Source organism: Aegilops tauschii, chromosome 2 (genome assembly GCF_002575655.3).
Source record: "Aegilops tauschii subsp. strangulata cultivar AL8/78 chromosome 2, Aet v6.0, whole genome shotgun sequence".
Lineage (NCBI taxonomy): Eukaryota > Viridiplantae > Streptophyta > Magnoliopsida > Poales > Poaceae > Aegilops > Aegilops tauschii.
This window is the reverse complement of record NC_053036.3, coordinates 649,517,621-649,544,142: the sequence shown is the minus strand read 5'-3', so window position 1 is coordinate 649,544,142 and position 26,522 is coordinate 649,517,621. Positions and strand designations below refer to the sequence as shown.

General features: G+C 46.1%; 2 protein-coding genes across 2 annotated transcripts; both read right to left on the bottom strand.

The window, feature by feature from the left end:
• Window positions 1-240: 240 nt before the first annotated feature.
• Window positions 241-2,824, bottom strand: LOC109761854 (disease resistance protein RGA5-like). The gene is made up of 2 exons (XM_020320680.3): window positions 808-2,824; window positions 241-598 (listed from the first exon to the last, which is right to left on the bottom strand). The coding sequence occupies exons 1-2, from the start codon at window positions 2,737-2,739 to the stop codon at window positions 569-571; spliced, it is 1,962 nt and encodes a 653-aa protein (XP_020176269.3). The 5' UTR covers window positions 2,740-2,824; the 3' UTR covers window positions 241-568.
• Window positions 2,825-11,889: 9,065 nt separating this feature from the next.
• LOC109761883 (disease resistance protein RGA5-like) lies at window positions 11,890-21,641 on the bottom strand. Its single transcript, XM_040400810.3, has 4 exons — window positions 20,991-21,641; window positions 20,679-20,886; window positions 12,889-15,204; window positions 11,890-12,791 (listed from the first exon to the last, which is right to left on the bottom strand). Exons 1-4 carry the CDS (start codon window positions 21,604-21,606, stop codon window positions 11,933-11,935), a joined length of 3,999 nt encoding a protein of 1,332 aa, XP_040256744.2. The 5' UTR covers window positions 21,607-21,641; the 3' UTR covers window positions 11,890-11,932.
• Window positions 21,642-26,522: the final 4,881 nt, after the last annotated feature.

The window sequence follows — 26,522 nt, the reverse complement described above, 5'->3', positions numbered from 1 at the left end:
AGAAAGGAATAAGGAGTCTTAAAGCAGCCATGAGGGCAGCAGAGGCAGCCGGAAAACAAGCCGGTAGTACTGTACATCACAAAGATGTAAACTAAGTACATCATGAGCTACTTATTTGGAAGGAAAGTGATAATAGGTAGTTCATCAGGAGCTAGCTAGCTTCCAGGCAGTAAAACTGAGGACCTTAGAAATGTAATGGCTCCTGAACCAAGGAAAGCAAGAACAGAATAGAGGATTTTTAACTTACAAGAGTGTAGACAATTCAACACAATAGTAGAAAATGGAAATAGGTTCGCTGAGTTCGACGCACACCAGGAAAACCCTCTAGTTACATTCGCTGGGAACAAAACCTAGGGGACAAAAAACCTGGCACGCTACCAAACTAGCCTTATTACACACTGAGCAAACTTGGTTCACCAAACTAGATTTTTTACAATATATGTAAGCAACATAAAGACAATTTTTTTCCTTCTTTTTTCATTTTGACAGTTTTTCTGGGTGTTTTTGCCCCTTCAAACAAGAACTAAGATCAAAGACTGACGAGATGGCCCTGCAGCCGGTGACATGATTACAGTAGTCTTTTCTGCGCAGTGGCAACCTGTAAAATAACGTGACGTAAGAAATCAAGCATGGTTGGAAAAACAATCAGACATGCGTGTACATTCTTTTTTTGCGAATTAATTCGCAGACATGTGTGTATATGCATGTATGTATATACTCTGAAATCTTTAAAAGATTATGTGTTAGACCGAGAGAAAGTTAGCTAGAACATATTGGTGTGATGAGGAGACACACGGTAGTACGTACCTGATTAGTTTTGACATGAAGGCTGGGACTGTTCGGATGTTCGTCCACTGCACGCTTCAGCGCTTCATGTATCGCCTTGATGTCACCGGTGAAGCTGATTTCCGCCTCGACTTTCTGAAGCGAAGGGAGGTTCTTCATTGTTGATGCAACAAATCCTTCATGAAAGTTAACGTTGGCATCCTTCAAGGCCGAGATGTCGACTTTGAAGTGAAATAATTCCAGGCTTCGCATAGTTCCCTCTGAAAAACTGAATGATGTGGACGTGTGAAAGCACCTCAACTTGGGGAATGCACGGTCTCCCTTGATGGTAGGGGAGATATTCGACGGCGTCAGCAGCTCCAGACTAATGAGCTCTGGCAATCTCCCAAGGTTCTCTAGATCCTGGTCTTTCACAGCCATCACATTCACATACAAGTGTGAGAGAACCGGAACACGGTAGGCGTTGATCCACGCGGGCAGCTGAGAGGATGCGATGCTCATTAGGTGCAACTCACGGAGTTGTCTAGGTGGGTCAAAGTCTCCCCAGTTGAGCTCACCAAGTGATGGCCACCAATAACGCATCGTAAGTCTTAGGACTTGAATTTTCTCTAGATTTCTCATAGACTGCACCAAAGCTTTGCTTTGGTTCTTATCCAACTTCTCAGTCCGAATCTCTAGCTTCCTCAGCTCTGTCAGTTTGCTCAGCTCATTCACAAAGTTTACCGACTTGCTGACTTCGCCCAGCAGCAGTTCCTCTAGGGATGTCAGATTCCCCATCCAGTCCGGCACTGCTGTGCCTTCATCAGCTCGCAGGCACTTGAGTTGCCTTAGGCGAGCAACTCTCCCTGGCAATTCTTTGACCCTGGTTCCCCTCAAGTCCAGTGTCTGCAAAAATCTTAGATCCCCTATGTCTTGCGGTAGCTCATCAATACGTGTGTTATATAGTCCGAGGTACCTTAGCTGAAGTAATCTCCCAAGATACTTAAGATTATAACTCCCCCCTTCATTGAAAGTACATTCCTCTATAGCAACCACACGGAGACGTTCAAAGCTTGAAAGTGATAGATCCGTACTAAAATGACACCCCATGGTATTAAATGACCTCAGATTTTCCGGGCGAATGTTAGTTAGAGGGTCACCCTGCTTCGCGACCCTCTTTTGGACAGCCAACCTGCGAGTCTTGCTTGCAACAGGGGGTTGTTGCTTGCTACCGTCCAGGACGGTAACAAAGTTCTCTTGAGTTGATAAGGAACAGATCATATCAAGCACCAAATAATGGACACGGCAACCAATTACCTTCCCGCAATGTGAGTCATCCTCTACCGACATGACCAGGTTTCTATTTATGAGTTCTTGGAAGCATAATTCTCCAAGCTCAGATAGCCCTTTCCCTGGTTCCTCATCGATTAAACCTTCGGCTGCCCACTTCCAGATCAAAGTTTCTTTCTTGATTAAACAGTCTTCTGGAAAAATGTGTAGATGCCATAAACATGCCCTCAGAAAATCAGGCATATCATAATAACTAGATGATAGTACCTCTCTCGTCGCCTTCCAGACATCTGCATTGCCTCCAACATCTGACTCATAACCGACATTGTCATACACCTTAGACCAATGAACCCTTGGTTTCATGTACAAAAAACTAGCCATTTCAATGATGGCTAGTGGTATACCACCACATTTCGATAAAATCTTTTCTGATACCTCCGGTACATCACTAGGGACGTTGTCTTTACCATCAAATAGTCTTCTATTGAGTAACTCTTTAGAGTGCAAATGTGAAAGAGGTTTTAGCCTGTAAACATCATCTGCCATGTTGGCTACTGCATGATTCCGAGTAGTTGTGATTACTCTACTTTCAGCTTTACCATTCATCAAAGCGTGATTGATTTCTTTCCATGAATATTCATTCCATATATCATCGATAACGATCAAGTACCTATTTATCATCATGACAACACAAGAGTTAGGAGTTAGTATATCTATCTATAATTTCTTAGCATTACATAAGGCTTGCTAATATGTATATTGTATGTGAAAAAAGTTATCATCGAGCAGATTTTTTAGATAATGGAAAAGAACAACCTATAATATACCATGTATTCTACATGTAGATATGTCTCTAGAGGTTGAGAAGTACTTTGAAACACAGTATATATATATAACATCAGCCAATGAACTAGTCTCTTGAGTGCTGCAAAAAAACATTTAGGGCAATTTAGGCACCTTCGATAGGGCGAGGGAAAGTGTACGTATTTGTAGGATAACTAGCATAGTGACCCGCGCACATGCACAGGCAACATCTTAATTAAATTTAGACATATAAATTGAGCAGACTGTCAAGCCCTAATAAAGTTTTACCAGAACTATAATGTTTAAGCTAAATCTATTATATCCTTTGATTTAGTGAAATTACAATTATCCTTTAAATCTTGGTTATCTAGTGAATCTATGAATTTCTCTTAATAATGTATGTACTTTAAAGTGTTGTGTTGTTCCTTAAATGTGTGATATATAATATTTTAATTTTCACAATTAACTGGCTAATACTCCTTTTAAGATTGCATATATTCTACTCGCTCCTTATTTATGGATCTTTTCAAGACTTCCACTTTGACAAATTGACAAAAATGAGTCTAATACTCTAGATTAAGCGCCATCTATTTACATTTTCTCTTGTTGTGCCTACAATCAATAGTGCAAGAATGGGTAAATATCCCATCTCAAGGCATCACTTACTGTACTTATTTCACGATTATGGTCCTTAGCCACCATCCGAATAGACCGAGGAAAAAGTGAAGCGGACAGAGAGTTGATGAGAACAAACTATGCATATCATTGCCACCAAACCGATAACTTCCCCTCCTCCTGCGACGCTCCCGCGAGCGTCCAGGAGGCTAACCCTAGCGCCGCCTCCTACCCTCCCCTCTCCCTCTCCCCCTCCCTCTCCACCGCCAGGGGGCGCGAGCGGGCGAAGCCCGGTCGTCGCCGGTGGCGGCGGGGCCCTTTTGTCTCCTCGCGCGGGCGGATCGGCGCGGGCCAGATCTCTCGGGCCAGGACGCGGTGCTCGTTGCCGGGCGCGGTGGCGCAGCGACGCTCCGGCGTGGGCCAACGGCGGTGGCGTGGCGGCGGCGTGACAGGCGGCAAGGAGGTGGTGCAGGCCGGTGGGTGGTGTCGGTGGCGGCTGCTCCCCTGCAGTGCCTCGGCGTCGCCTCTGGCGCTGTGGGTCGAGTTCGACCGGGTCGCGGGCGGCCCTCCCTCCGTGTCTCTGGTGGGGGAGGGGGGCGGCGTGGTAGCATTGGCAGTGGGCGTCCCCGTTCAGCCGGGCCCTTTGCGGCGGGACGGCGGCGCTCGGCACGGGAAGACCCCCCTGCTGGCTACCCTTGGGCGCGGCGGCGGCCGATCTGGTTCCCCTTCCCCTTCTTCGGCGTGCAGCAGCGGCCGGTGCGCTCCGGATGGTCCGGACCTGTGGCTTCGGGGGCGAACATGGTTTCGGGGGGGGGGGGGGGGGGGAGGCTGGTCGGTGGACGGCGGTGCTTCCGTGTGCCCCGTCGCCAATCTTGGCCTTGGGTTGCTCCGTCACCTCCCCCTTCCCCCGGACCGGCTTATGGTTACGGTTCCTCTTGTGGCAAGGTGCCCGCCGGTGGCTTCGGAGTCGGCTGGGGGCGCAGATCTGGCCAAAGTTGTGTTTTTTGGTGGCTGTCGCGGTGGTCTGGTGGCAAGGCGGCGGTCCTGGCGGTGGGAGGCGCGCATGTCGTGGGCGGACTGCGCGTCTCAGTTGCGGCCACGCAGTCATGGCTGCTTGGGCGGCGTGGCTGCGAGTGGTTGGCGGATCGGGGATACGACGGGGGGATTGAAGCACCGGGGTTCATCACCTGTCCAGTTCTTGCACTGGCCGACGGTGGCGGCATTCGCGGATGTCGTGTTCCTCCTTGTAGGCTCCGTCGTGGTGCTCCCTCTCCCTCGTCTCGCTCCGGATGAAAACTAGATCTTCGGATTGGACGGTGGCGACATTCCGTGGTCGTACCCTTCTTGGAGGCATCGTCTTGGAGCCCTCGGTCCGGCGTGGTTCGTCACCCCCCCCCCCCCCCCCCCCCCCCCCCGGACGATTGCTCTTGGTGGTCTCCGTCGGTGCTAAGCGGTCCTTTTTTTGCACATCTTGTAGGTGCTTGGTTGTCGTTGTGGGTGTGTTTCGTTGCCCGGCTTCCTTGTATCTCGCCTTGGGTATGTGTGGTGTGTGTTTGTATCGATGCTTTGGATGTAAGTAGTTGTTGCTTTATAATATAAAACGGGGGAAACCCTTTTTCTTAACAAACTATGCATATCATTGTTAGTTCACATATTACAATCATCTAACCATATTTAAAGCATTTAAGCAATGATGCAAATATAGTAGTAAATATATTTTTGTTTTTTGTTCTATGCCTGTGCAGGCCTAAACACCTATAGGGAAATGGAGGAGTAGCTTGCAGTTCGTAGTTTGACGACTCACCGCTCTTGAGCTACATATTCAAAAACATATGAGGTGTGATGCAGACCGTTTCACCTAAACAACGTATGTCTCGGGTATGAACCAACAGCCAGCTCAGTGGCCTGGGTATTTAATCCCATGGTACTTATCTCATAGACTACGGTACTCATATCTTATGGACTAAGGGTTTGCTATTCGAACTCCAATTTTCTGACATGATCTATACTACACTTTCCGGACGGATTAGTAAAAAGACCAATTTAGTCATAATTTTGAGCATGCCAGACCCAAATAGTTTACTACCAAAATCATATTAGTGTTTATAGTAGTCATATTATATCGTCTGATTTAAGAAAAGTACAATTAACTTTAGCAACTTTTACTTAAAGCTGTAATTGTTGTAAAATATCTAGGAATCTCTCTACAGTAATATGTGAGTTGAAGTACTAATTCAAATGATCTTTTACGGTCAATTGAACCTAAAATGTATCTATATATCGTATCCTTACCCGGCATTTTTTTTGTGTCTTACTTTCACACTAACAAATGCTTGGTTTAATATTTAGGATAAGTCTTATCTATTTATTTATTCTGCTTCCACACACATATAAATCAATAGTGTAGGCGTTACTGAGTACTCACTTCGCTTCACTATTTATCCTCAGTTACCATCCGCACACTAGGAAAAATAATTACTCTTTGTTTGAGGTATATAGAATTTGCATATACATGGTCGTTTATCAAAATAAAAGTTCGAGTATTGATATCATTTTCCCTATGTAACTACATAACACGGAGTAGAAAGAAAAGTTAATACATAATTCCTCCCACAAGTTTTTCACCACCAAATTAACACAAACAACATGGTTATATACACGTGTGAAGATTAATTGATTCTCTGTTCTTTAAATTTTAAAATTGCCTTTTGATAAACACTTAGAATCCACATGGCAGGTGAAGTACATTGATCCATTATCTGCATATTGTGAGCCAATATACTTTTAGATATACAACTTATCAACTCTAACAAAATTTTGGTTTAATATTTAGGATAAGTTGTATCTATTTCTTTCCTCTACGACAAGACACATAATCGCTAGTGAAGGTTACTGACTACTCACTTAGCTTCACTAATTATTCTTAGTTACCATCCACACATACCAAGGAGAAAAAAGTCCATCTTACTACCCTCAAGAAAATAGCTGGTTCACATAACCCCTGATCATTTTTTCTGCTCTCTTAATCCCCTGATCTATCAAATACCGTTCATAAATCGTCCTGAGTGGGCTTGCTCGGGTGGTTTTGTTGACGTGCGCGTGGTCAAAGCGGTATTTGACCTGCGGGTCCCTCTCATCAGGTGAGGATGTGATCCCCTGTCGGGCCACCGTGATCTCTTTTTTGGCTGCTGATGCTGATCCCACCTCCCGTCACCGTCGTTTCTTTCTCACAGTTGCTGATGACGTCTACTGTCCATGTCACTGCTAACCTTCAGTGGATTCTGCCTGGTCAAGGTCCCAATCTCGACCTGCACGGCACCCAATCTCGCCCAAAGAACCACGCCGCACCGTCACCACGATCTACTTGCAAATTGACCTCCACTGCTCCAGATCGACGTCGCTCCACCGGATTCGTGTCACCTATGTTTGCCTCTGCTTCCGCCTCGACCGGCCGCCGGCTCGACTCCACTCGAAGGGATGCCCCTCCATTGCCCGGTTGCCCCTACTATGCGGCAACGCGCCGCTGTCGGACACTAGAGCCTATCCATTTATACGCGCCGCTGTCGGACACTAGAGCCTATCCATTTATATCGGAGCCCATCAGTACCAACACATTTGCAAACCGGGAGTAGGTGGTGGAGGGATGCCGGCGTCAGGGTCGCGCACACGCCTGTTGGCTCCGTCGGCTCCGGCGAGCCGCTGCACCACACGTTCATGGTCGGACCGCCAGGGGATTTAACTTATGTAGGACGAGAGATCAGTTCACATCTCAACTGACGAGAGGGACCCACCCATAGGTCAAATACCGCTTTGACCATGTCCACGTCAGCAAACCCACGCAGGACGATTTCTGAACCGTATTGGATAGATCGAGAGTGTTAAGGGAGCAGAAAAATAATAATTATCCAGTGGTTATGCAAACCAGCCTTTTTCTTCAGGCTAATAAAATGAACTTTTTTCTACCAAGCAAAAACAATTACTCTTTGTTTTCTTGATTGCAATATATTGGCAGTCGACCAGTTCATAATACAAACTGTATATTTTCACGTAACTATATATACTACTGCACACAAACGGTCTCTCATCTCATGCACGAACTATAGGCTAGCTCGGTCTATATCTATTTGCATCTTCTGCGACTGCACACATAATCAATAGTGCAGGCATGGCTAAATTTGCCGTATTACTACCATCAAGGCGTTACTGACTCCTCCGCAGAAAATAGAAGAAGAAGAAGAAGAAGGCGTTACTGACTGCTCAGTTTGTTTCACTAATTATGCTCGGTCACCCTCACCCATGACCAATGAAAAATGATTACTCTTGATTTTGTTGGTTGAAAAATATTTCCAATTGACCAATTGATTTATAAACATTAGTAAATTGTAACTATGTAATATCACAGAAAAAGTATAGAAGGTCTCATGCACAAACTATCTGCTGGGTCGGCCTACCATGAAACTTCTAGATGTAATGGGCTTAATTAGATTACTTTCAGCACTAATTCTTACAAATGCACTAATTGAGTTATTTTGCAAACTATGAAATTTATTGCATCACCCAACATCTGCCGATGTATCGGTAAACACGATTTTTTGAGAAAAAAATAAGTGCACTAATTGACTTCTTTTGCAAACTATAAAATTTATTCCACCACTCACCATCTACCTTGGTTGAGGAGATTTTTGAATTGGGCCCTTTAAACCGGAAAGAAGGGAGGCTCATTTGGAAAGTAACACATACTACCAAGGAATATTCCACCATGCAAATCCTCTAATTATTGTTCCTTATTAAGCATTTAACTATGCAGTATTAGATCCCATAACTCTCATACAAACCAGCCTATCATGGCCTTGCATGCTCTCGTTTTTGGATCATCTACATAGCATGTGTTTTTTAAATGCAACTGTTACATGCATGATTTTTATTGCAACAGTTGCATGTGTTGGCTCGCGATTAGTGCTAAGGTTCGGAGATGCGAGAGTAGACTTGTATATCCGAATTTCTCCTTTTTTGAGATGAGCCTTGCAAACCCGAATGGATGGAGTAACTTCTTTTGTCTCGGATCGACGTTTCTATGTTCACGAGGCTTGTGGGTGGTTGCATCTTGCATGCCTACATGTCATGTTGCATTGTGTCCTTTACTCTCTAGCCACGTGTGGTAAATGTAGTACTCATCACTACAGTTTCTAAGGCTGGCCATAGTGGGGGTAACATAACTGGTAACATGCACTTGGGACTAGCAAACATGCTTACGTGGCACACAATTAAAGAAGAGAGAGAGAGGGTTAGAGTAACATAGGTAGATACCGTGTCATGTTAAATGCTATGCTACTTTATGTCATGCATGGCAATAAATATGATCGTCTATGATATTATTTTATGATACTCCCCACTATGACTAGCCTAAGCTCCCACGAATTACAGCACTGTGGTTGTCCTTCTACTTTCGAGCGCCACCTAGGGTTTGCGGCCGCCGCCAACCTAGCTTCGGCCGGCACCGCGGATATCCTTACGGCCACTCCTTGCCTGTTGTCCCCCCGCCGAGATTCATGACGCAATCCACCAGCCACCTCGAGGTTCCCTTGTCCTCTATCCACTCCGTTGCTCGGACTCCTGCTGGCCCGTCCCCGTCCCCGTACGCCACACTAACGATGGCCGACTGGAGTAGTGGTAGGACAGCCAACTCTGTCCCCATCTCCTTCACGGCCCTGCCGCCAAGGATCACTTCAGCTGCGCCATGTGCTTCCTCTCTGCCCTAGAGGTCGGGGTTGCATGGGTTGCTGCTATGTCAATCAGAGTTCTTCGATTTGGGCATTGCAAGTGGGTCCATTTTTGTTCATTGTTTCCTCTCTAGATCATCATCCTTTATTCCTTTACCTAATGTCTAATTTGTTGGCAGTTCTGGTTTGTGCGTTTTCGTGTTTGAGTCAGCCGTTTTAGAGAAATAGGTAATTTAAAATTTTACTTCTGTTAGCTCTCTGGATGTATTAGGTAATTTCACTTTTGTCAGGATGATTTCTGTATGCTGCATGTTTAAATTTTCCAATGATTCAGGTCTTTTGTCTGGTTTGATTATTTTTAGCAGATAAAAAAATTAAACCTGTGAATGGGACACCTCCTCATTGTGGAGCCTATTAAGCACGAATAGGCGAGTGGCTACACCCTTTTGTGCCTATCACTGTCTCAAGGAGGAAGAAGCAGGTAGTAGTATTTCTTGTCATCAACTATTTTTAGCACTGCAACATGAGCTCATGGACAAAAAAGATTGAAGAGGGCACAAGTTACAAGGATAATAACATCATTGAACTACTATTGATTTTTCAAATTACATAGAGCAGAAGTGGCATTCTTGTAGGGATAGGTTTAATGATGTTCCATTTTTAGAGTCTATGACAATGTCAAAAAACGTCTTATATTAAGTTACAGGGAGTATTTTCTATGATAGTTTCTACACCCGTGTTACTTACTTTAGTCATTGTCAATTATTCGTTCTAGGCTGCAATTATATCAAGATCATCTCAGTTTGAAGTAGGAGCTAGAGTATGTTGCTACTAATAAGATATGCTACTGTTTCGTAAACTTTGAACCAGTTTTTGGGCTAATAGTTAGCATAGAGTTTTGGTACCTATTTAAGCTGCAGTAAAGTTACCATTTTACTGAATACACATGTTCGCACACACTTTCTATTTGCATTTTGTCGATTAATCTCCCAGTTCAAAAAACCTCTATGTAGATGTGGACTCTGTTTTATAGGCCCATTGTGATTTCTGAATCTGTTAGGTTACCAAGCTCTGTCGAATTCGAGGCTTCTGGTCCGTCGAGGTGTTTGGGTCGGTTGTCTTCTCATGCTTGGGGGCGAGGTAGGGGTTAACGGTGGACAGTTTAGCAATTACAGAAGAATCCGCTGGCTGTGAAGGCGAACCAGCTGAGTTGCATCAAGACGCAGCTTCCCTACTCACACTACTCCCTCCATCGTGGACTGGTTTACATACTTTTCCTTCTGCCGTATCTTTCGAATCCATATACTTGTCCAGACATGCTTACTTCTTGGGTCTAGGTTTGCAAGTAGCTTGATTAAGTCTGAGAGACAATACATAACCTTCGTAGCTACTAGACCTTGAAGATCATCTCAGGTTTACGTCGTGTTGTGTGAAATAGAAAAATACTTGAATTTGTCATTCAGGCGTCCATGCCATCCCTTGCTAATTCATTTTTAGTTGTTCAATACCTGAAGCATATGGTGATTACCTGTGGTAATCCATATATATAGTAACATTTGAGCAATGTGCACTTGTGCAACATCAGTTTTTAAGCACCAAAAATGCCACTTACGGGAAATAGTACTCCCTCCGTTCATTTTTGTAAGTCATTTCAGACAACTCAAAATAGGTTGTTTTGCACATTGTCTGAAATATCTTCAAGGTCTTATAAAGGTGAACAGAGGGAGTACCTCAATTTCCTCCCAACTTCATTAAGGCTTCATCCAACAATGCTTTTAAATATAAGCGTGGGACTTGGAAGTAGGCACTAATTAGAGGTTCATTTCACAATCACTCCTGTTTTATGTAGTAGTATTTTGTTGTGTTGTGCTTTAATGTATAATTTTATTAGAGAAGGCTTATTATCCTTTTGTTTCCATTTGAATTTACTTTTCTCTTGCGGTTAAAGATGACCGGACGTTTTTGCACGCCCTACACATTCACACTATAAAAGATGGATGTGATGGTTGCCACCATCATGTGCTCACACAAAAATGTTAGTTGTGTAATCCTTCTACTGTTTAACTTTTGATGATTCAATGAGTTAGCTTTTGTCGTTAGGTTCTGAATCTCCTCTCCTGTTAAATACTCCTTCCGTTCCAAAATAAGATCTCAAGCTTAGTACAACTTATTTTGGAACGGAGGGAGTATGTTATATGTCATTCCTTTAATTGTCCTAAGTTCTTTGTGGCATCAAATGCGTAGGTAGGTAGGGCATTGATGCTGCCAATCGATCATTTGGGTCAAGCTTACCAAAGATAGAAATTCCAAGGCAGTCGGCACAATATTCTAATGGACAAAGTGATTAGCTGTATTGTGTTTGTTTGCTACATTTATTTCGGACGTGTTCCTTGCCTACTGCCGGTGATTTGTCCACTATATTTATCTTGCAAATGTGTTCCACGTATTAGCGCAGCCGTATATATGGATTTTTGCCTGCTGTATATATTGCCATAATTTTTATGTTATAATTATTTCTAGCACCTATTACTTGCCTCATGCTGAAATAATGCATCGCAGTGCCTGATTAAGGATAGACTTGGGTGAAACGAAGCAGCTAATTGCAACGGCACAAAGGCAGAAAAAAAACATTATATCAAACCAGTGAAAAACGGCGCAGCGAAGCGCGCGTATCCCTCTAGTATTAAATGATACTTGCAAATTTATATCTCTTCACGACGATTGTACTCGCTGTGGAGCTAAATTGCGTGAACTTGAGTATAAAAGGTGGATGCATATATATACCTCTTGTCCGCAAGTAGTCTCCTGACTTTGTACTGAAGATCTCCTGCACCCAATTTTGCCAAACTGGGACCCATAGACGATTGCTTGTCAACTAGAAGTAGGATGTCCATGTAAACCTTCCTTATGTCAGGATCCCTAGACATCGGAACGAAAGCCTTGTAATCGTATTGCACTTGAATCTTGTCATACACTGCTTTAGCAAGAGTTGTCTTCCCCAATCCTCCCATTCCAACAATGGAGACTATCTTCGGCTGCCCGAACACACCACCAGTTCCACGTGTCAGCTTCCATATCACCTCGTCCCTTGGAACTTCGATACCAACCAACTCTGTCGGATTTGCATACGTAGCAAATAAGCGAGGGTAATTGCTAGTTGCGGAATTTAGATGCGCAGTTTCCAAGCACTTTTGATAGAGAGTGGACAAATCCCAGGCCTTTTTCTTGATGCCATTGATCGTGTCGGCGATCTCTTTGTGAGCCTTCTTTCTACTTAACCATCCAGTGACCCACGTAATGAGTCGCCGAGAACCCTCGATGCGCAAGGGTAAGGAATCGACGGCATCCTCCGCATCATAAGAGAAGTCCCTTACAGCCCTGGCCCAACCGTTGAGGATCTCATCCAGCCGCTTGGGCTCCAGCCTTGCCAACCCCGAGAGGCAAGCTTGCAGGCGCTCCAGCTTCAAGTGGAGGGACTCGACACTGGCCTTGACTTTGGCCTCCAGGTTGTATTCGTCCTTGAGGAGCTCGAGCAGCTTGGGGAGGAGGGAGCCCATGGTGCCCGTCACGACGTGGACACGATCTGTTGTCGCATATCTGGTAAGATTGAAGGGGAAATGGTGAACAGATGGGCACGATAATGGAGAGAGGATTATAAGAAAGGCAGGTTTAATCTAAGAAGAAAAACACGTACCTGCTATCGAGTAATGGCTTGTTCGCATGTTCCACCGAATGTTTCATCTTCTTTTTCTTGCTTTCCTCAATTTCATGTCGCTTTTCCTCCGAACGTTCCCTCTTCTGTAAGCCTATGCTTGGGTATCCCATTGGATCTGTTTGGATTTTAGTGTAATCCAATTGGCTGGGATTTTTGTATGTATTAATCTTGGCCATTGAAGAATCCGAGAACTGATCGGGAAGAAAATCTGTGACTGGGATAGGAAGGTGAGGTTCAATATCCTCCTTTTTCTTGCCTTCCAGCTTTTCCTCTATTTCTTCAGTCGCTGTACTCTTATCCTCCTCGGCGCAAAAAATCACATCAACACATCGTACTCTCATTATTGGAGTGTTTGGGGGATTCCATATGGCAGCCTCCATTACAGACTCGGCAGCTTTTATGTCGAATTTTTCATCATCCTCAACCCCAAATTTTACAGAAAACTCTGTAAGGCCTCTCAAGAAACGTAAGCCAGCCATTCGAAAGCTATGTTGCTTCATTCTGTTTGAATTAAAGCCTAGCTTGAGCTTTTGGACTTTGGGCATTGCTCCTGGAACAAAGGACACACATGGTGCAGCACAGATGAACTTGAAGTACGTGAGTACTTTGAATCCCTCCTTCTTGATGACGATCCTGTCTGCAGGGGCTGTCTGGATATACAGGGTTAGAGCAGTGAGGGCAGGAAGTCCTTTTAGCATATCAGTATCATTCATCGATAGCCTCCTAATTGCAATCTTAAGAATGCAGAGTCTTCTGAGCTCCCCAAACCACTCAGGTAGGCTGAAGAAGATGCAACAGCGCCATGACAGCTCGATCCTCCGAAGAAGCAGTTCCCGAGTAGAAGGAGACGCCATGCTGAAGCCATCCTGGGGAATATGTACACAAGAGGAGCCTGAAGCGGCTGGTACCAGAGTTACGGACTGCAAGACACTGAGTTTCTCGAGAATCGAGCCTAGTAATTGCACATTCCTTTCCGGATTTTCTGCTGGCTGTACCGTAGAACCGGTGAGCTGAAGATCCTGGAGATTGGTCAGCTCTCCAAGATGTAAAACATCCTCTACCGAGCACCTGCTGAGATCAATATATCTGAGTGCGCGAAGAGATGTCATGCGGGCAACTACACTGGGCTGAATATACTCGCTCGGAAGGCAGAGGTGCAGTAATCTCTTCATATTACCAATATCTGAAGGAGCAGCAACTACTTTTGCATATACTTCCAGTGTTTCCAAGTGTTGTAGCCCTTGAATCTTGTCTGGAAGTTCGACAGTGATATTACATTCAATCTTGAGATACTTGAGAAGAAATAGCTCCCCGATTCCAGTGAGGTCAAAACTCTCGTTGTCTTCGTCAGCCCAAATATGAAGAATCAGAACTCGAAGAAGTCCATAATCCTTTATGGAAGAAGGTACACACTCGAAGAAACCCCAAAATATAAGTGATCGAACTTGGGATGTTACAATGGTTTCCGGTATGTATGCGCTTTTTACCCCTCCAAACTGGACCGACAAGCGGCGAACTTTGTCAGAAAGTGCTACAGTTGATTGAAAATAGTCCACGGTGATGACGAAATTCTTCTCCATGGATTTGTGCCTAATATAATCCAGTACCGTCTGGTGAACTGTACACGAAAACACCTCGCCGTTATTACTGGTATCCACGACTTGGACTATTCCTCTGCTCACAAGCTCAGCAAAATAACCCTCGGCAATATCTTGTGTGTCTCGCCCTCCCACAACACTGAGAAAACCTTCAGCTACCCAGAGCTTCACCAACTCATCCTTCTTGATCACGCAGCCCTGTGGATACATGCTGAGATATAACAAGCATGTCCTCAACCGAGGTGGAAGACTGCTGTAGATAAGGTGTGGAAGGCTATTGCAGATTAGGTTTAGAAAATCTTTCATCCCTTCGGAAGTGGACGGCAAAGAATCATGTACGTGTTTCCATTTTTCCAATACGATACTGGATTCGCATGCTAGCAGACTGGCTATATCTACAATTGCTAATGGCAAACCACCACATTTCCTGATAATCATGTCTGAAACTTCTAAGATATCTGTTGGACAGCCATCTTCGGAGCCAAACACTCTGCCGAAGAATAACTTTCTAGATTCGTGATCATTAAGAGGTTCCATCATATATATATAACCTGAGTCATAACTACAGCATGCCAGTGCTACATCATCAATTTGTGTAGTTGATATTATTCTGCTGCAATAATCACCCCGAGGAAAAGCACGGCTAATAATATTCCATATGGATGCAAGCCATAAATCATCAATTACAATGAAGTACCTGCGTAATTTTGTATGTTCAATAGGTCAGACAGAAACAGCAAATTAATACATAAAGAGTATATATTGCAAATAATTATGTAAATACGACACCTAACTTTTTCCAGACCATGTGCTAAATGTAGCAAACGTCCATACAATTAGTGAAATATATTTAGTATATATTGAAAACTAAGGCATTTCGTCGTGTTCAGATTGGGCAAAATTTGATTGCATGGAATAACTTATGTGGCCGCCTTTAGATGGATTTTTCACCAAAACCATCAATATTCCGTCAACTCCATGTACAATAAAGGTGTTGTTTCGTTCCGATATTTCAATTAAAAATATATACTTTTGGAAACTAAAAATCACATTTATGAAGATATTCTTGTGGTATATGCGCAAGATCGGCATTCTAAAATGAAATTAGCTAGGGAGGTCTAAATGTAGCTTCCATAGCCACGACGAATTAATTCATCATCTTTTCTTCGAATGTCATTTTGCTAGAGACGTGTGGTGTATAGTTCAGGTATCATCTAGCTTATCACCACCTCAAGATGTTGCTAATATATTTGGTAATTGGCTGAGGGGTTATCAAATAGATTGCGGGCTTTGATCCTGGTTGGAGCATCTGCTGTATGTTGGTCACCGTGGCTTTGCTGTAAACATTCTTTTTTGATAAAAGAAATATAAATTCTCCTATGCAGGTTATGTATTTATCTATACATTGGCTCATACATGGTCTATTCTTTAGCGACAGGAGGATCCTCTGTTGGTGATGGCAGCCTGTACGTGGCTGGAAAGGGTTGTCGGGGACATTTTATTCAATAACAGTTTGACAAAAACATACACCAAACCACCAGAAGCAATTACTCACACCTACAAACTCAAAAATACGGAGTGCCTTCACTCCCCACCATCTAGAACCCGGGTCACCGCCGATCCGCCCACATGACACAACAAGAGCCTACAGTGGTGCAGCAAACCTACATCATTCACCGCATGCATATGTTTTACAAGCCGCCACAAACATCAAACCGTTGACCCATCTCCAGGAAGGAGATCCGCATCATCCTTGCCAGGCCTGCCATCCAGACGTATCTGTCGCCGAGACTCAGCTGCACCATGCCGCCAAGATCCACCGTCGTTGACGCGGTGAATGCGACACCACTCCAGCTGCCAACCTCCACACCATCACTGCCGCTATAGCCCTTGCCACGTGGAGCCCACTGCTCACAGCAACCCTCCCCCGAATAGCCAAGCCTCCCAAGGTAGCTCCTCCATGGAGGTTACGACGCGCACGGTGCTGCCGCCACCCAATCCAAGACGAATTTTGAACTTTCAGTCGGGAGGGGGTCGGGGGTCGGTGGTGGATTAGAGGTACCTCAATTTCACCTCCAAGGAGGGTAATAGCGTCGAGAGACGTCACCGCTGCTGGGCCGAACCAGCCGACCAAAGTTTCCTCCGGTCCCCATCTTATACCATGAACCTCCGTCTGCTCCAGATCCGACAGCTAGCCATCAACCGAAACCTACTGAGATGAAAGTGCCACGGGAGCTCAACCCTCCAAATCAGTTGATGAGGAAGATCAAGAAGGACACCCGGAGCAGAGCAACAACCCAGCCAGGCCAATGGAGCACCCAAACTGGTGCTGCCAACATCCAGGTGCGAGTTCCAGGAGGATCCTTCTTGAAGCCAACGACGGATGCCACCACCCCGCGCTAGCCACCAACATCGAAGCGCTGGATCCAGAGGGATCCGACCTGAAACCGTCGATGCACGCGACCTCCAGATCTTGCACAACATGCAACCACCATACCGCGCCACGAGTATGCAGCCATGTCGTCCTTGCGCCGTCCGCACACCGCTGCCAGGAGTGCCCACCGCCGTGTCGCCGCGCCCCATGCTAGCCCGATGCCTCCACTCGATCGGGCCATCCCGTGCCAGCCAAAACACGCGAAGGGAAGAGGAGCCCCGCCGCTGCCCCTGTTGGTCGGGCTTCGTCCGGCGGCGGCGAGGGAGGAAGGAGGGGTGAGGAAGGGATCGCCCGGCGGCTAGGGTTTCCCTCCATGTCGCCCACGGGAGTGACTCGAGGGTGGCATGGAGTTCGGTCTTAAGCCCTCCCTCTAGTGGCACTAGGCGTGTCTTTTTTCTTGTTCTTCTAGTAACTAAAACTTTCAATGGGTTACCCCCTCGGATAGGAGCGGTGGCGCTGTCAGTGGATGGATCCTTTAACGTTACAGATGGCTCGGCTGGTTCGGGTATGATCTTGAGGAACGCAAGCGGTGGTGTGATCTTTTCTGCTTACCGCAAGTTATTCCATTGCAACGATGCCCTTGAAGCGGAGCTACATGCTATACTAGAAGGAATTAAACTGACAGTTGAGCATTCCAATTCCACGATCATGGTGCAATCAGATTGTGCTTCAGCCCTTAAAGCTATATCTGATGCATCCTTGGAGAGATCAGCCTACGGCCATATGATCCAGCCATGCCTCGTCCTGCCTGGCTGGGTGTTTTCACGGTATGGAGAATCCTGGTGGCGGCGGTGAGGGTCTTCCTCCATGACTCAACGGGATGTGTGCGGTGGGTGGATGCCGGGGCGGCGTCCTTAGGCGGTGTGGAGGGGGGGGGGGGAGGGGGGGTGGATGGACGGTGTCTTGACCGCGTGGGCGGTGAGTTGCCGGGGGATCTCCTTCGCACTGCAAGCTCTCTCCTGCTGCACTTGGTGGCTTACGATCGCGGTCGTCGGCCTCGGTGCGTTCGCGGGGGCTGGTTGAGGTGACATCGGACCGGAGGAAACACTGGGTGACTCGTTCATCCTGACGGTGGCGGCGACCAGGGTCGCCGTTTTCCTCCTTGCAGGCGCCATCGAGGTCCCTGCCCTCCAACTCGACACCATGCCCGGGTGAAAACCCATAATCTCATGATTGGGCGGCGGCGGCACTGCGAGTGTCGTACCCTTCTTGGAGGCGCCGCCTGGGGCGTTTGGATGCTCAGTTAGCGGAACTGGCAGCAGATGGTGTTCGCGAAGGAGAAGCGGCGTGGCATCTGGCACGTCGACAACGGCGGGTCTCAGCGGCATAGAGCAGCGGGGTCTCGCCGGTGGGCGTGTGTTGATGGACGAGCGCAGGGTGGTGGAGCTGTCTGGCGCCATGGTGGCGTCGACAGCAGCGAGACCGGGCAAGGTTGATGCAGCAGTACAACACTGAAGATGGATTGATGGCAGGTGGCTGCGGCGGCCTCATACTCGGCATGCGTCCTGGTTGAGGAGTGCGCCGGACTGGTGGGTGCCTCATACCCGGTAGGCGTCCTGGTTGGGACCTCAGGTCTTAGATGTTAGGTTTGGATGCGAAGTCTGTTTGGTATTAGGCCCAGACTATCAGCACCCTTCATCAAATGGTTAGGAGTAGCGACAGATGTTGCCTAGATGGTGGCTTTAGTCTTACTGTTGTATGACTTTGTACGATCTTGTGTGAACAATTAATAAAGTGGTTGCATGCATCGTCCAGATGCAGAGGCCGGGGGTCCTCCTCCCTTTCTAAAAAAGAATATGATCCAGGAGATTAAATTTCTCTTAAGTGATAGGATTTTTGTTCCTGTAAAAATTTCTCGTGATCAGAATAGTGTTGCAGATTGCTTAGCGAACTTCAGACGGTGTGGAGATAGCATAGCATGTTGGCTGGGGCAAGCTCCTCCGTGTGCCAGTGATTTAGTCGCCGAGGATTGTAACTCTGTTATCTTGGAATAAAATCTCTATGACTTCCCGCAAAAAAAAAAAGAACTTTTTGTCCCATTTTATGTGTTTTTAATTGCAGGCTGTGTGTATCTCCGATGCAAGGCCAGAAGCCGAACTTTTTTATGGTTGCATCGTCTAGATACATGGTGAAAATCACCAAAATATTCCATTTCCAAAAAAGTACTACCTGACAAGTGAACAAAAAATAAAGACATACTGAAACCCACAAAAACAAAACATCTAGTCATTAATTCCTGGGCACTCTTTAATCAATGAATAACAAACGTTATATTTTCATAATGGGATAATTATTTCTGTGCCCTTAGTTGAGTCCCACTCGGTAGTTTTGCCCCTAGTTTCCAAAAATACTCGGTCCTGCCCAAGCCACATTGCTATTCTTATCGTTTTTCCCTTCCGTCATAGTTCTGTCCAGTTAGTGTCGTTTGACCACGTGTTGACCGTCTGTTGACTTTTTGTTGGACCATTTTGCCCCTGCTTCTTTACTCTAGTGAGACACTGCCAAGTGGGACCATCACTCAGAAAACCATCACACGTTCCCTTTTATTTTTCTCCCGTCGGTCAAACCCTAGTCCCAGATCGCCTCCCCCCTTCTCTCTCAAATCCCGTCAGCGCTGGAGCCACAGATCCCATCGATGGCCAGCGGCGGTCCTGTCGGTGGTGGAGCCACGGATCCGGTCGGGGTTTGCCGCAATAAGCGGCACATAGGAGGACTCATCTACGTCTCTCACATTTCATTTTTCACTCGTCAAAGTTTTTTTAGCACATATCGGACTTTGGTCGTTCAATTTGCAAAACTATCCTTGATCTCTTACAGGCCAAAAAATGACCCCGCATATTGTACCATGCCATTAAATCTGAACGCCGGCCCGAGCTTTTGGACTCGACCCAAGTTTGCGTCAGCTCAGTGTGAGCCAGACTCGGCCCAGAATGGCAACAGGCCAAGCCGGGCTCCGGAAATGGGCTGATTTCAACCGCGGGCCGAGCCTAGGCTCGGCTTGGTCCAGCTCATGAGCCCAAAGCTTGCAGCTCAGTTGAGAGGGGAATTGCCCAGAGCAGTCCACTATGGGGTTGGACAATCCTTGTACATTCTAATTAAGAAGGACCACATCCATGGGAAACTAGCAGAACACAACCACACAGTTGCAGGCATACCCAGCGAAGCTGAACTAACAAGCTGGCAGACTGGCCAAACTAACAACAGAAAACACCCCGGTACACCACACCTACATATGTTGTGTCTAACATAGGAACAAGTGAACCTCCAGTGGCGACCACAGCGTAGTCTTCACCCCTGAGAGACCACGGCCTGCTGGGTTGGCACCACCGGCGGCGGCGGCGGCAGCGTCGGCTTCTTACTAGCGGTCGCATCAACCAGCGAGGTGAGCCTCACTCTGGCCTGTTCCACTCGTAGCTCTTCTTTTTTGTTTAAAGCTTCACTCAACCCTCTCCCCCTAACTGAGCTATTTAAGCTTTTGAGAACACAAAGTTCGGGTACTTGAGTGAAAAAAATGTACTTCATTGTGATTTTGTACTTTCGTATTTTTGAAAAAAAAAGAGATACACATGCCATCTTATACAACGAGAATTGTGAAAAGATAATCACATGTTGGATAAAAACCCAAGCAATGTTTATTTATTTATTGTCCTGAACAGTCCAAAACAACCCCGCAAATAATTTTGTGCTTTGTTCCGAGAAGACACAGTTTGCTTATATAAACGGCAGAGATTAGTTACCTTTTGCCTTCGAGATGTTTGCTGATAGCATCGATAAGGTCCGGCACATCAAGAAAGCCATGGGGCCGTGGTGCCTTAAGTTGTGAGAGCATGCTGGCGAGAAACCCCCTCGTATCTGGATTCTGGGACACAGTCACGAAAGCCCGGCACTGAAATTTCCCTGCATGCTTGTGATACAATGTTCTGGCAACTGTTGTCTTTCCGACACCTGCAAATTGGAAAGGAAGAAGATAAAAACTTATTGATGGAGCAGAGAGAAGACATGAAATTCGAGTTGAAGAGGACTCTGGTGGTCCGGCGGTAGATTAGTACCTGCGCATCCACTTATAGATATCACCTTGAGTGTCTGCTTGTCGTCGTCGTCTAAAGCCAGGAGATCGACAAGCTTCTTTGGGGGCTCCGCAACACCAACTGTGCAACTATGGCCGTAGATAGGAAACGGCAGCTCGGAGGAGGTGAGGCGGCTGACACCGGCATCCCTCCGGTCAACGTCACCTGGTTTGATAGTCCACCACTGGAAACGTTCGCCTCTTTTACTCGCATCCTTCACACGATCAAGAAATTCTGAAAAATCGAGATGAGCGCCGGCGCCGATGACCTCGTCCAGGTGATCTTCCGTGTCATAACAAAGTTCCCGAACTATCTTCATCCACCACCGGGCCATGACGCTAGCGTCGACCTCGTCTTCCGACATATCCTGCAGGGGGGCACATAATTTCTTTAGACCATCTCTGAGAAGATGAATCTCATCCGCACTGAGCCCATCTGGCAGACTCTGTCCGGAAGTCGTGAGCGAATGGAGTTTCCGGAGGAGGGGGCCGACGGGCCCCAGCCAAACATTAACAGGATCTTGCATCGCCTCTTGAAGAGAAGTAGGATCAGGATCCGGCGTCTCCGGCTGAGGGGATGCAGCATCTGGATCTTCCATCTTCGCTGAGAACGTCAATTATTCATGTACCAGAACATCCACCAGCAAACTCTAGTAAGAACAAGCTGATTGAATTTTCTAATTGTTCTCGCAAGAAAAATAATTCTAATTGTATCCATGCACGAGAAAGAGAACATGGGACGAGGGGAAAAATTACCAAGGAAATCTCAATTCTGACGAGCACGACGCGGAGGGTATCAGATGATAGATTGTAGAGCGTGGATAACAGCAGAAGCCCCTCTTCATAGGAGAGAGAGAGAGATAGAGAGAGAGAGAGAGAGAGAGAGAGAGAGTATTGGGTGCTACTCTCCTCCAAACAAAACCATACTGTCGCCGTAGAGTATTGTTGTCCGACTCATAAAAGAAGCATTGTTTTATGGGTGTCCTAACACGCTAACGTGCCTCGCCACGTCTTACCGCGTGACTGGACATGCTACGCACCGTTAAATCTCAGTCGATTCAGTAGCAGTCGGATGTCCGTGCCAAAATTCGTGCAGGGCACTGCTACACGGACGACGCTTGTCCAGCCGAAACTTGCACGACATGTCTATCGCACCATCCATGGGCAAATCTAGACAGCAGCGGGCGGTGGGATTAGCTGTAGTGCATGCGTCGTCCGTGAAGTACTTCCGTTGTTTTTTTAGGGATAAACCATTTATTCAACTAAGTTTAGGTTTTTGTGGGCATTGTTTTTTTTTTTTTGAAGTTGACGTGCGGACGTGCCGTACACGACGGATGGACGGGCTTTTCCTTTTTTTTTTGAGAAACGGACGTGCTTTTCCTGTGGGTGAGCGATTCGCCTGCGCTCTTGATCAGTGTTTTTATGTTTTCCTTTTCACTGTGGCCCGTTTCGATGACGGATGCACACCGGCCTTTGCTCTTGTACAGATGGATATTTTGTACTGAAACATCCGAGAGCATGTATCGATTTTTCTTTTGTCTTTTTTGTCTTCGATTTCTATTTCTTATTTCAACAAATTCATGTTTTACTTTTTTATTTTCTCCTTTTATATTATATATTTTTTCCTTTCTTTTTTCGAAATATGAAACATTTAAAAAAAATGCATTTTCCCTTTCTTTATCATTATGTATTCATTCTTGGTTTAATTAAAAATGAGTTTTTTTTGTCTTTTTCCTGCACCGTTTTCTTCTTCCTATTTATTTATGCCTTGCTTCTTTAGTACCTATTAGTTTCTGTTCAATTTTTTTTGAAACTATAATTGTACTTGTTCTCGTTGGCTAAGGCATTGCTAACCAAGTTAATTGTGTTTTTGCTTACATCAAATGGTGTTTGATTTTTGGTGTTATAATTCATGTTATTTGGTGAGGCGCATTGTCTACCTGTGCTGGAAATTGTATCTTCTGATCCTTAGCTCCTACTACCTTGTGTTGTAAAAATAATGGACAATAATTAGAGCAAAGTTAGTCATGTCCAATGCACAACTACACATATGTCGCCCTAGTGTGCAACTGCATGCGCCACCACTGGTAGAAAATGGGCCTTTAGTCCCGGTTCGCAAAGGCCTTTAGTCCCGGCTGTGCAACCGGGACTAAATATGCGCGACTAAAGACCCCCCTTTAGTCGCGCCTCTTACGAACCGCGACTAAAGGCTTTAGTCCCGGTTCTCGTGGCTAACCGGGACTAAAGGCCCGTCCACGTGGCCGCCAGGGGTCCGTCGGGGCGGAGGACCTTTAGTCCCGGTTCTCGTGGCTAACCGGGACTAAAGGCCTCCTCCGCAGGTTTAGGGTTTTAGCCCCCCTAAACCTGGTTTCTTTTTAATTTGTAGTGTTTTATTTCTTTTATATTTTATTTTGTGTTTTATTTTAATTTTGATGAAGTTTCAGTACACATATTCTACGCTACTATATACATGCATATGAAATTTCAAACAAGAAGAATTCAAGAGGAATATATAATATATATTCAATCTCGGGTGACCATATACAACTTCGAACAAGTTTCCATACACAATTAGGATGGATGACCATATACAACTTCGAACAAGTTTCAATCTCGGGTATGCATATAAATTTCTTCGTCCTCGGTATAGTGTTCTCCTTTACGATTGATGACTTCCCTCATGAAAAATCCTGCTAATTCATCTTGAATTGGTCGGAAGCGAGCTTCTGGACTAAGCCTCCTCCGCAAGTTATCCGTCGCGTTGCGCACGCTATCCGATGCCTTCCGCTCAGAGGTGTGTCTCCGGATGTTCTCACAAACATAGTATCCACATAGATTGGTCCCCGGTGGCTGCTTATCCACATTAACTAACCTTCTAAAATCTAGCTCATGTTTGAATTCACCGACAATTTCTTCTGAGAACCGTCTCCAAACCCTACAGGGCAAAGAAAATTAAATGAACAAGGGAGTTATTAGTTACTTGATATTAGGAAATGAACGAAAGAGACCGATCGATATAGAGCTCAAATGATTGAAAATAATTACTTTTGCAGCATTTTTCTCATGTCGGCCCAACGCTTTGGATCCGAATCCATAGAGTCCATGATTAGAACTCTGGAGGTGTGAAGTTCAATATTTAGCAGAATCCAGTGGAACCTGCGGACACGTTACATGCACAGTCATGCATAACTCATCGATTAGACATACCATGCATGGAGTAAACAAAAGAGAATGGGCACAAGAGAGAAACACTCACCCAAAATGGTAAGGAAATAGAATATGACTTTTGAGTTGATGCTTTCTAAGAAACTTGTACAAGTCTTTCTCCACGTCTTCGGGGTGATGTTGTAACACATGTCCATTAACGATATGTGGGTCAATGAACCCAACATCATGGATGTTTCTTATTTTGCATTCCCAAATCTTCAATCTGCATAATAGCATACGCAACAATATAGTTAGGACAATATATATATAGTGCAGGCAATGAAGAACGAGATGAGGTAGAAATAAATCACTTACAGAACGTAGCAACTCAGCATAGATTTGTCGAGGTCGCGCAGATTGAACGGCTGGAACAATTCACTCATATGAACTTGTACAGAGTACCGTTTGGTGTGATGCTCCTCTGTAACATCCGCATAAACATATTCTTTGTCGGCCCATGTTATGAATTTCTTGTACCAACGTAACAGATTTCGCATTTGTGGTGGTAGACTCTTTTCCCGCGCAGGCTCGACGAGAGGCCCATTCCGCACATATTGTAATGCTATCTCACATACTGGCGCATCCTCAAGGCCTAAGAAGGCACGAAGAGTCAAACCCATCTCGGATGCTTGTTTCATGGCACTCGCTACAGTCAATCCAAGTGCTGCCGCAGCTGCTATGATCTCGGGGTCCTCTTCCGGACCGGCTTTCACTATGAGCGGGGGGATCGATTGTTTATTCTGCATCCCGAGCTGGTCAACTTGTTTCCCGCTTTTTTTACTTTCTTCTTTCTCCTCCTTCAATATTTTTGCTTGGCTACGAAGTTCATGTCCATAGTCGTCAGGCATATTCAGCTCGGCTTGGGACGGTGTCGTCAAAAAATCCTTAGCCCACTTCTTTTGCTTCTCAGTGAATACTTGCTTGGGCTCAGGCTCTTTTATCGCCTTCATATCCGCCTTTCATTTCTCATAATCAGCAGACGCGGCCAATTTGGTTTCAGCTTCACTAAGTTCCCAAGGCCTTGGGAGGAGAGGCTTCAGTGATGGCTCCGGTACCCTTGTGGTCTTAGGTACATAAGGGTCCGGGTTAATAGTCCAGGAGCGGGTTTCCTTGCTGTCCGCCTGCTTCTGCTTCTTCGCCGGAGGTGGATTGGGGGGCGTCGTACCCACCGGAGGAGGATTGGGGGGCGTCGTACCCGCCGGAGGTTGTGGATCGGGGGACGGCGTCGAATGGCGTGAAGGAGGTGTAGGTGAATCACCACGACCACCAGCACCGCCACCACCACCACCACCACCACCACCACCATCGGAGGGGGGGGGGTGGACTTGTTAGCCTTGGCGCCTCGCCTGGAAACACTATGTACTTCTATTTCCATAGAATGATCTGGCGCTTGACATCTCCAAGTCTTCTCTCCCCTTCGGGTGTAGCTTTGTCAATCTCCAGGTCCTCAAACCCTTGGACTATGTCTTCCACCGTGACACGAGCATAGCCATATGCAATGGGGTTGTTGTGGTGGAGTGCTCCAGGTGTACAGGGTAAAGCACTGCCGCTAGCTACCTTCGTGGAAACGTTCCCCACGGGATAATGCAGATCACATTCTTTCATCTCCTTTACATCATCCACGGGGTAGTGAGGCTCCGGTGCACGAATCTCGATCATCGGTGCACTAGCACCAGGCGGGGCATCCGTGGAAGCCACGCTGCTTCTCCGCTGCTGGCTTCCGCGATCCGCTTCATGATCTTCATGCGGCCCTGCAGCCGATTTTTCTTTTACTAGTTCATGCACGGTCTGCTTCAACTCATGGAGTTCCGATGCAAACTTCGCCATAAGATCTGCATCCCGGTCCGTCTTTCTCTTACGGCTTCTGTAACAGTACGGGTCATTGTCCTGGGAAAACCCTACTTTCCACGGAACTTTGCCTTTGCCTCGTACACGTCCTCCGTGTTCATCATTCCCGAGGGCTGTTGTCAGTGCGTCTTTCTCTCTGTTGAACTTGATCAAGCCCTCTTGAGCTTGGGTCATTGCGTCAATAAGGGCTTGGGTGGGAGCAAACTTTTTCTGCCGGTGAACACACACCCCTGTCTCCGGGTCTAGCGATCCCCCATGCCCGTACCACCAGCTTTTGGCCCTTGGGTCCCATCCCTCTGTACCTAGAGGGATTCCTCGCACCCTCAGGTCCTCCTCCATCTTCTGCCACCTAGGCTCCGAAAGGCGGTATCCTCCTGGCCCAATAATATGATGGAACTTTTTCTTACTCGCATTATCCTTATTTTTTTTCGATATTTCCTTGAAACGCTCCGATTGCTTT